We start from the raw sequence: 9,966 nt of genomic DNA, 5'->3' as shown, positions 1-9,966 counted from the left end.
GGGGCGGCCCGGCCCACAGCCCCGCCCCCGGACGCCGGGGTCCCCGGGGGGCGCCCTGGACCTGCGTTTCCCGCCTCCCCCGCGGAGATCTCTGGACCCCAGTGGGGGACTCCCCTGCGGCCGGACGTGCCCGGTGGGGTCCGAGCTGCTGCCGCCTGGGACCCCGACCCCGATCCTCCTGTGCCCGGGGCTGCCTGGGGCATCTGCCCCCCCGCCGAGGTTCCACGTGCCGGGCGGGGGCGCTCCCGGAGCGCAGGCAATTAGCGGTAATTGCAGCCGCGCCCCCGCCCCCGCCCGGCACCTGCCAGTCAAGCGCCACCGGGGGGCAAGCGGGATGGGGGGGTATGTCGGGCCCGCCGTGCCCCGCATCGCTGCCCCCAGCGCTGGATGCCGGGGCAAGGGGTGGGGGGGTACGGCTCGTTCCCATGGAAACCAGCGGCGCGGCAATGTGGGAAACTGGGGGGCTGGATGCACGAGACAGAGCCAGTTCCCATGGCAACGCGGGGGCACGAGGGTGGGCTCCCGGGGGGTCGATACAGCTCGTTTATTGGTACAGTCTCCGCGAGGGGGGGGCCGGGCAGAGGCTGCCCGGGGGACAGGGGTGCATGTACCTGGGTGTGTGTGCACGGGTGTGCGTGCACGCATGTGTGCAAGCACTCTGTGGGTGTGTGCACACGTGCGTGCATGTGTGTGTGTGCGTGTCCCTGTGTACCCCCCAGCGTGTGCGCACATGTGTGTGCACGTGCACCTGCGGGTTGTGCACTTGTGCCTACTCTTGCACCTGAGAGTTGTGCACAAACTGAATGTGTATGTGTGTGTATGCACACCTGCACATGGGAGGGGGTGTGCACACAGGTATGCATGGGAGTGCATGCAGGTGGGTGGGTGTGCATGTGCCTGGATGCATGTGCACACATGCTTGCATGCACAGGTGTGTGGGCATGCACCTGGGTTGTGTGCATGTGTATGTGCATGTGTGTTTGTGCGTGCATGAGGGTGTGTGCAAATGTGTGTGGCTTCACTCACCCCCTGGGCCATACATGGGCCCCAAGCACCTGCCCCAGGCCCCCTCTGGCCCCTGCCTGCCCCGGGTGTCCCCCTCACTGCATGCCCCAGCAGGCTGGATGGACAGACAGATGGTTGTGGGGGCCAGGGTGGGGGCATCTGCGTCAGGCTAGGTCCAGACCCAAGTCCAGGTCCTGATCCTGGCCATGTCTCCAGTGCGTCACTAGGGCGGCTCCTCCCGGAGCCTCATAGCACCATAGGGGAGTGGGAGGGGGGTAGTCCACACCTCATTCAGTCTGTGGGGGGGCCACCCTGCTCCGTCCACAGCTGCCCTGGGTGGGCATTGAGTCCTGAGAGCGCCCGGGTGGGCAGGCAGGGGGGTTCTGGGAACGGAGGGGCCCAGAGCTGCCCCCCTTCCTGCAGTAGCTCAGGCCACGAAGCAGACGGGGCCCAGCTCAAAGCCGAACTTCTGCCCCGCACCCCCAAAGTCGGTGACGGCCACATCAGCCAGCGGCAGCCACTCCACATGGGGCCCCCGCACCTCCAGCACAGTGCGTGACTGTCCCCGACGCACCTGTGGACACACAGGCCAGGAGTCAGAGGGCAGGGGTCAGAAATCAGAAGGGGAGCAAGCAGGTCAGAGTGGGGCAGGGGACAGGGGCAGTGGGCAAGTATTAGAGGAGCAGGGGACAGAGATCAGAGGAGCAGGGGCAGGGGGCAGAGGTGACGGAAGGCAAAGGTAAAGGCAAGGATGGGGCAAGGGCAGGGTCTGTTGGAAGCCCTGGGATGCCTAGCTCACCTGGCAGCCATCAGCAAGGGCATGGATGGGTGCGCTAGGGTGGCTGTGTCCAAGCTCCTCGCCATTGGCGCCGCGCAGTCGCAAGGCCCGGGTAAAGCTGTTGGCACTGGCATCAAACCAGGCAGCTGCGTTTTGGCAGGTGAGTGCAAAGGTCTGGTAGGCGCTGGCACTCAGCAGCCGCAGGAAGGTGACCTGAGGCACTGGCACTACGTGCCCATCTGCATCCACATATGAGAACTGCAGGAGGGGGCATGGGGGGGCAGGTGGGTGCCAGGGCATGGCCACAGAGCCCCTCTGCCCCCCAGCTCAGGACGACTCCCTGGAATCCCCACCTACCTTCTGGCCCCGCTTGAAAGAGCTGAACCAGGACTCTGGCTTCTCCCTGCTCCAGGCGGCCAGTCGGACCTGGGGAGGGAGGAATGGGGAAGCTGTGGGGCACCAGGCCCTAGCTCCAGCTCTCCACAGCCTCAGGCAGCACCAGGCCTGCTGGTGCCCTCACTCTCAACCCGCAGCCCCGTGCCCCCATCCCCCTGTCCCCTGCACTCACAGCCTCAAATTTCTTGTCAGGGAAGAGACAGGTCTCGCCGCCAGCCGTGAAGTTACAGAAGACTCTGAAGGCATCTCGGGAGCAGCCCTGGTTGGGGTCGATCCAGTACTCGCCTAAGGAGGCAGGGAAGGGTCCAGGAGGGGCTGCTGCATGGGCCACAGCTGTCCCCCTGCTCCAAGACCGCAAAGGGGGGAGCAGACAGATGGATGGACCAGCTTCCACCCTCTCCAGGCTGACCCCAGTCCTCTCCCCAGAGCCCCGCAGACCCAGAGGAGCTGGCTCCCTTTGACCCCAACTCACTGCCTCTCTGCTTCTGACAGACCTGGACCAGACTCCAGGGTTCCCAGCCCTTCCCCCAGTGCCCCCCAGATCCCCCACAGTGACCCCAGCCAAATCCTCCCAGTTTCTGAGCCCCCATTGGCAGCCAGAGCCCAGACTCCAAGGTCCCTGCCCCTTGGCTGTCACCGTCAGGCAGATGAGGGTGGGAGAGCCGCAGCTCGGCACAGGCACGGCCAGGACTATCAGGGGTCCCACGCGGGTGCCGCAGCTGCTCCACCTCAGCCTGCAGGGAGCTCAGCACCGCATGAACCTCCTCCAGGCCCTCGGTAGATTTGGGGGACAGGCCTGGTGCTCCCCGGCGTTGCCTCCGGCTCCCCGCCAGCGGCAGTGGCTCCAACAGCTCCGTTGAGGGGCCCTGGGGTAGATAGGCATCAGGTCAGATAAGGCAGGGGCTGTGCCATTCCCCACCCCCCCCCCGCCACCTTGCGCTCACTCACCGGTGGCCCCGGGGGGCCAGGGGGTCCCATGTCTCCTCTGGGGCCCAGCGCCCCCTGCAAAAGGAGGAGAGATCCATGCAGGAGGGAGTCTAGATAGATGCCTGGGTTCTCTACCCTCTCTGGGAGGGCAGCAGACAGTGCCCTCTGCCCCATCTTAATGCCCCCGCCCAGCCATACTCACCGGGGAGCCCTTGGAGCCCTTCTGGCCCACCGGCCCCTGCAGTGAGAAGGGGAGGGGTCAGGGAGTGCCTGGGCAGGCTGATTCAAGGCTGATCCCCAGGCCTCAACCTGCCTCCCCACAATCCCTACAGGCAGAAAGACCAGCTGCTTGGACAAGCGTGCCAGTGATGTGTGTGCACACAGAAGTGGTGTGTGTGTGTGCCTGGAGTGTGCATATGCAGTGCATGCACCCTCATGACCCTGTTGGCCACATCAGACCTATGTGGCCCCCCCACAGCCTAGCACATACTCACCGAGAGCCCAGGTGGTCCGGGGGGTCCAGGGGGACCCAGGGGACCGGCCATGCCCTGCAAGAACAAGATGGGGTCAACTCTGCCCCCCCACCCCTGCTACCACCCCTGCTGCCTCCCCTGCAAACCAGCCCCTACCTCCAAACACTGGGTCCCTCTGCTCAGTGCCCCCCTGCAGCCCAGCCCCCACACAACCCCTAGGAACTAGTCCCCACCCCTCTCAGACCTGCCATCCCCTGGGTCCTCACCCAGCCCCCCACCGCACAGGCCTCCCTGCAGCTGTTGGAAACCAGCCCCTACCCCTGAGTCTCTGCCCAGGCCTCCCACCCCATACTCACAGGATCCCCTTTAGGCCCCATGGGGCCCTGGACGCCAGGCAGCCCTTGGTCCCCCTTCTCGCCCATCTCTCCAGGGGGACCAATGAGCCCAATGAGTCCTGCATGGCCCTGGGGGGCAAGAGGTGCCAGTGTCAGAACCCCGCCCCCAGTCCCTGGGGCCCTGAAGGGGTGGAACTGGGATCATGGGGGCCGTGGTGGTGGGGTGTCCAGAGGGTCACAGCGGGGGGAACTCACCTTGTCGCCCTTGTGCCCAGGGTCACCCTTGAGTCCTGGCAGCCCCACGGGGCCCTGCGGGGAAGCGGGGAGGGAGTGGGGGTCATCTTGGCCCAGGCCAGCCCTGTTCCTAGTCCAGCCCAGCCCAGCCCACCCCTAGCCCTGTCCCCATCACACACTCACCATGGGCCCTGGTGGCCCTGCCTGCCCTGGTGCACCCAGCAGGCCCTGCTCGCCCTGGGGGAGACACAGTGTCGGTGTGGGGTGGGGAGTAGGATGGGGGCCCCAGATCCTGCCCCTGCCCCCCACCCCCTTGCCAGGGTCACTTCAGGGAGCAGGCTGCAGCACACTCATATACACCCTGAAGTGCTGGAGCATGAACAAGCACACATGGGCCAGAGCACATCTCACACAAGTGTGCATACATACCAGAGCACACCTTGCACAAGTATGCATGCATGTGCCAGACCATACCCCTCACATGGGTGCCCACATGCACAGAGCCAGCAGCTGGCTCAAGTGGGCTGAAAGCTACCCAGCACCATTTCCCCTACCCACCCCCCTGCTCCCCCACTGCTGTCACTCACCGCAGGGCCTGGGATCCCATGCAGGCCGTCGGGGCCAAGTCGGCCTGGGGGTCCTTGCACTCCCACGGGCCCCATCTTTCCAGGTGGCCCCTCTGTGCCTGGCTCCCCCTGGCGGGAGACAAGCTGCGTCAGAGCATCATCAGGCTGGGAGGCAGGTGGGGAGCTGTTCCCCTCCTGTGGACCCAATCCTGCCCTAAGCCAGGGCATGGGCTGGCTCAGGGGTGGAGGCGCAGGGGCTGTTCCCCCCACCCTCTGATGCAGGCATCTGCCCAGCTGGCTCAGGGTGGTCATGTCACAAGCACAGGGGTCTCAGTGCTGCCCGGGGGGCGGGAGGGGGGCGATCACTGCTCACCTTGGTTCCCTTGTCGCCCTGGCGGCCCTCGCGTCCCATTGGCCCTGCCGGCCCCTAGGCAGAGACAGTAATCAGCACTGCCCTGCATCTCCCATGGTGCCCCCCACCCTCTGCACCCCCACCGAAGGCCCCCCTGCACCCACCCGCACTCACCCTCCGTCCTGGGGGGCCAGGGGGGCCAGGTTCCCCTGAGGCGCCAGGTGGGCCCTGGAAGAGACCAAAGCAGTGTCAGCAAGAGCTGGGGGCGGGGGGCACACAGGAGATTGGAGGCAGGGGCAGTGCTAGGGTCTGGGTGGGGCAGGGGGGGTCAGCCCAGCCCCCATCACCATTACTTACGGGAGCACCGGGGTTTCCACCATCACCCTTGTCCCCAGGGGCTCCGTCCAGGCCCTGTGACAGAGACAAGTTAGTAGCTCTACCATCCTCACCCTCCCCACACAGAGCAGAGGGAGAACCCAAGTGTCCAACCTGCCTGATCCCCTGCCTCCAAACCCACAGATACCCCTACCCAGCGCTGGAGAGAACTCAGACATCCAGGCCCCAGCCCCCTGCCATCTTAACATCCCTCTCAGAGAAAGGAGAGAACCTAGGTTCCTGGGCTCCCAGCCCCCCTGCTCCCACCCCACAGCACCCTCTGGCCCCCCACTCCCCAGGCTGGAGGGAACCCAGGCATCCAGACCCCAGGCTCCCTGTCCCTCTCTCATCAGGGGACAATGTTGATGGATCCCACACTGCAGGAGCCCCACCTCCCCCAGCCTGTCCCTGGGGGTGGGAAGCAAACTCACCGACACGCCAGGGTCTCCGGGGGGGCCAGGATCTCCGGGGAAGCCAATGGGGCCCTGCGGGGGTTGGGGGGGGCGCGAGTGTGAGTGCAAGGGTGGAGCACTCATGCCAGTGAGTGCTCATCTTGGTCCTCCGTTCCGACCTAACATGAGTATGTGGGGGTGTGCAAGGGGCCAGTGTATGTGATGGTGACTCACCTTTGGTCCCTAGATCCCCCCTGCAGCCTTCAATGCCCCGCTGCACCTTCCCTTGTACTCACCAGATCGCCCTTGGCCCCATCATCACCAGGGGGTCCCCTCTTGCCTGGCGCTCCAGCTGCACCCGACGGCCCCGCATCGCCCTTCTCACCAACATCTCCCTTGGTGCCCTGCCGGGGAGAGGGTGTCACAGCCAGGCAGGGTAGGGGGGAAGGATGGTGTCAGGACCTTCCCTGACCTGCACCAGCCCCCACCGATGGCTGTGGCATGGTGTCACCCCCCTCCCTTCCCCCACTGGATACTTACAGGGTGTCCTGGCTCTCCTGCAGGCCCTGGGTCCCCCGCCTCACCCGGCTCCCCCTGCAGTGAGACCAGGCTGGTGTCAAGGCCCCAGAAAGGGGATGCATGGGCATGGCCCCCCCAGCTGCATGGGGTGGACCACATGCCAGAGGAGTGCTGGGGGGACACAGGATGCAGCTGGCTCTGTGGGGGTTTCAGGGCATGTGCCCCCTACCTCCTCCACACTCACCTTCTCCCCGACAGCACCTGGTTGCCCCACTCCACCCAACTGCCCCTGGGGGCCCTGCAGTGACAAGACATGGGGGGAGGTTACCATGGCTGGACCCTCCCCCCAGCCAGGGGGCCATGTGCCCAGACCCCACAGGGCAGTGCAGCCGTGGTGCTAGGAACAGCCCCCCATTGCCTGCCAGACCCTCTCTGCCCCCTCAACCTCTCTTCAGACCCCCAAGCCCTCCCCAGGCTGCCCCTCAGTGTCAACAGCACTGACCTCCCCGCCACTGGGGCCCTGTGGCCCTCGGGGACCTGCAGCTCCAGGGGGACCCTGCAGGGAGGAGAGCAGAGAGTGTCAGAGTAGTGGGGGTCAGGGGGGAAAGTGGGGGTGGGGGTCAGGGGGTCATACCATGGGGCCAACGTCTCCATTCTCACCCTTCTCACCAGGAGGGCCCGGCAGGCCCTGAGGAGGAAGCAGGGGGCAGGGGGGGCAGGTTAGCAGGAGGCAGAGTTCATGTCACCCACCCCTGCCTCTGGATCCCAGTCTCCCCCACCCACTGCCCTGCTCTCAGATTTGTCTGGTGGTACCCCTCACTCCTTCCACACAGCCCCCCACCCCAACCCCTGCCAGTACCCCTCACTCCAAACTCTCAGTCCCATGCCCCCTTCCTTCCTACCTGCAGTCCATCAGGCCCACTGAGGCCAGGGAGGCCCCGTGCTCCCTCATCTCCCTTCTGCCCAAACATCCCCTGCTGCCCACGGCGCCCAGGCTCCCCATCCAGGCCCTGGAGGATGGGGGACAGGTTAGTGTCAGCTGGGGGCAAGGGGCACCAGACATGTCCCCAGGGCATGGGGAAGGGGAGGGGGCTCCTGGCTGGGCAGGCACTGGGGAACAGTGTGTGGGTGCTGGCTGGAGAGTCACATAGGGGGCCTGGGGTCAGCAGGGCTTGTTGCAGGGTGGGGGGTGTCAGGAAGGCTTTGGGGAAACTGGAGGGCTCTCTGGATACTCACTGCAGGGCCTGGATGCCCAACGGGCCCCTGAATCCCCGTTGGCCCTGGTGGGCCCTGGAGGGGGGAAGCAGCATCAGAACCAGGTAGGCACAACCCCCCCACTCCTAGTCCCCACCCCCTCCTTGTCCCTGGGGTGGAGGGAAGCCCAGCACTAGCTGATACCCCCTAGGCCCCCATACTCACCAGCTCCCCCTTGTCCCCCTTGCTGCCTTTCTGTCCTGGCAGCCCCATCTCACCCTGCAGGGCAGAGAGACCTGGTGAGACCCTAGTCACAGGGGAAACCAGAGCCTGTTGCCAGGGAACTGTAACCAGGGAAAAGCCATCACCAGGGGAACCCCTGAACAACTCCCACCCCCCACTTCTTTCCAGGGAGCTGTCACCATGGAAACCTTGCCATCCCCAGAGAAACTCCCATCCCGAGGGAACTGTTGCCAGGACAACCTACCATTCATCACTAAGGACCTGCCACTGGGGAAACCCCCATCACCAAGCCAATCAACCAACTTCCAGCTGACTGTAACCAGGGGAACCATCCCCAAGGAGACACATCCCCACAGGCAAACAGATCAGTGCTGGAGAGACCAGTCCATGGCCAAGGAAACCTGCTTTTACCAGGGCAGCCATCGCCAGGGAGAGCATCACCAGGGATGCCTGTATCACTACCACAACACACCACAGCCAGGCAGCTTCCATGGAGATCACGAGCTCCACAAGACCGCCATAGACCTGCAACCACCTCCCTGCTCCCCAATCCCCTACCTTGTCTCCGTCCTCCCCAGCGGGGCCCGGGGGGCCAGCTGCACCTGGCAGCCCCACAGGGCCCTGGATCCCATCATGCCCAGCTGAGCCCAAGGGGCCCCTCTCGCCCTGTGGGGGAAGGGGCAGTGTCAGGGGGCATGGCCCTGGCTCCCCACCCGTCACTCCCCCCCACACACCCTGTGGGAGCCCGGGCACAGACAGAGAGAACCCAGGCATCCTGGCCCTGTTCCCTGCCCTGCCTTGAGGCAGCACCTACCGGGGATCCCTTCTCGCCAGCAGGGCCGGGAGGGCCATGTGCCCCGCCTCGTCCTGGCAGCCCGATGCCCCCGGCAGGGCCTGAGGGACCACGCTCACCAGGGGAGCCCTGGGGGAGAAGTGCAGGGGTTAGGGCAGAGACAACCCCCACCCCCTGGGACTCCCTGCCCAACTCCCCCATCCCATCCTGCCCCTCCCAGCTCTGAGGTCGGGGGGGGGACTGGTTCCAACACTCACTGTGGGCCCAGGAGGGCCAGGAGGGCCTTCCCCACCCTTCAGGCCAGCTGGACCCTGAAGGAAGAAGAGACAGGATGGTTACAGATGGGAAGAGAGGCAGGTGGTCCTGCCCTGAGCCACATTCCCCCGGGGGGAGTATGTGGAGCGTGGGGGCCATGTCCCCAGGCCCCGGCTACACTCACTGTCTCGCCAGAGGCACCACGGGCACCGGGGAAGCCGTGGACACCAGGCGGGCCACTCCTTCCAGGGGTGCCGGCTGGGCCGGGGTCTCCCTGTGGGACAGAAATGTCAGAGTGGGGGAGCAGAGGACTCCCCTCTCAGGCCTACCATCCTTCCAGAGAAGCAGAGAACCCAGGTGTCTGGACTTCCAGATCCACCTGCTCCAACCCAGCCATACCTCACTGCCCTCCCAGAGCAAGGAGAGAACCCATGTGTCCGGGCTGCCCGCCCCAGGCACTTACCTTGGTGCCTTCTCTGCCAGCAGCACCTGGCAGTCCCTGCTCCCCAGGGGAACCGGGGGGACCTGGGTGCCCCCTCTCCCCCATCGGGCCGGTCTCCCCTGAGTGACCCTGGGGGTGGAGACAGGCTGTGGTGAGCTAGGGGAAGCAGCTAGTGGGCCAGGATAGGAGGGCAGGGAAGGGGGGGTCTCACTCACCTGAGGTCCCACGACCCCTGTGGGGCCAGGGGGGCCAGTCTTGCCATGGAAACCCTGTGGGACAGGGAGGGGCGAGGGTTAGTACGGGGTGACCTCTGGCCCTTAATTGGGCAGGGGGCAGAGGCAGGGGGCACTCACTGGCTCTCCACGCTGTCCTGGGTGTCCTGGCAGCCCGTCCTTGCCAGGGGGGCCCTGTCAAAGGCAGAGCAAATTGAGGGGGGCAGCAGAACCCCCCAGGGGCTACACAGGTATCCCAGCCCTGCCTCTGCTCAGGAGTGTGGGGGGGGGGCATGTCTTCATGCTGTGGCCCTGCCCTGGTACATGGGCACATGCATGGACATGCCCTCACATGTGTGTACTTACTGGAGGCCCCTTGGGACCTGGGAAGCCACTGGAGCCTTGTGGCCCCTGGGGGCCCTGTTGTGGGGGGAAACAGCCATGAGACCCAGAGGAACCTGCCCCCCAGCCCTAA

General features: G+C 65.7%; 1 protein-coding gene across 1 annotated transcript in view; it reads right to left on the bottom strand.

Annotated features, from left to right (window-relative positions):
• Positions 1-1,100: 1,100 nt before the first annotated feature.
• Positions 1,101-9,966, bottom strand: part of COL5A3 (collagen type V alpha 3 chain) — a gene marked incomplete at its 5' end in the record, with an annotated part of 18,476 nt that continues 9,610 nt past the window's right edge. Inside the window, 32 exons of the mRNA XM_019556686.1 lie at positions 1,101-1,579; positions 1,805-2,041; positions 2,141-2,209; positions 2,352-2,464; positions 2,817-3,045; positions 3,128-3,181; positions 3,309-3,344; positions 3,601-3,654; positions 3,936-4,043; positions 4,170-4,223; positions 4,332-4,385; positions 4,736-4,843; positions 5,088-5,141; positions 5,241-5,298; positions 5,428-5,477; positions 5,873-5,926; positions 6,130-6,237; positions 6,374-6,427; positions 6,597-6,650; positions 6,855-6,908; positions 6,987-7,040; positions 7,255-7,362; positions 7,589-7,642; positions 7,772-7,825; positions 8,348-8,455; positions 8,604-8,711; positions 8,840-8,893; positions 9,022-9,111; positions 9,301-9,408; positions 9,495-9,548; positions 9,633-9,686; positions 9,858-9,911. Coding sequence (XP_019412231.1) covers positions 1,433-1,579; positions 1,805-2,041; positions 2,141-2,209; positions 2,352-2,464; positions 2,817-3,045; positions 3,128-3,181; positions 3,309-3,344; positions 3,601-3,654; positions 3,936-4,043; positions 4,170-4,223; positions 4,332-4,385; positions 4,736-4,843; positions 5,088-5,141; positions 5,241-5,298; positions 5,428-5,477; positions 5,873-5,926; positions 6,130-6,237; positions 6,374-6,427; positions 6,597-6,650; positions 6,855-6,908; positions 6,987-7,040; positions 7,255-7,362; positions 7,589-7,642; positions 7,772-7,825; positions 8,348-8,455; positions 8,604-8,711; positions 8,840-8,893; positions 9,022-9,111; positions 9,301-9,408; positions 9,495-9,548; positions 9,633-9,686; positions 9,858-9,911 — 2,649 coding nt within the window. The remainder of the gene's footprint in view (positions 1,580-1,804; positions 2,042-2,140; positions 2,210-2,351; positions 2,465-2,816; positions 3,046-3,127; positions 3,182-3,308; positions 3,345-3,600; positions 3,655-3,935; positions 4,044-4,169; positions 4,224-4,331; positions 4,386-4,735; positions 4,844-5,087; positions 5,142-5,240; positions 5,299-5,427; positions 5,478-5,872; positions 5,927-6,129; positions 6,238-6,373; positions 6,428-6,596; positions 6,651-6,854; positions 6,909-6,986; positions 7,041-7,254; positions 7,363-7,588; positions 7,643-7,771; positions 7,826-8,347; positions 8,456-8,603; positions 8,712-8,839; positions 8,894-9,021; positions 9,112-9,300; positions 9,409-9,494; positions 9,549-9,632; positions 9,687-9,857; positions 9,912-9,966) is intronic.

The sequence above is a fragment of the Crocodylus porosus genome, unplaced genomic scaffold (assembly GCF_001723895.1).
Source record: "Crocodylus porosus isolate Cpor-Errol unplaced genomic scaffold, CroPor_comp1, whole genome shotgun sequence".
Lineage (NCBI taxonomy): Eukaryota > Metazoa > Chordata > Crocodylia > Crocodylidae > Crocodylus > Crocodylus porosus.
This window is presented reverse-complemented; position numbering and strand designations above follow the sequence as displayed.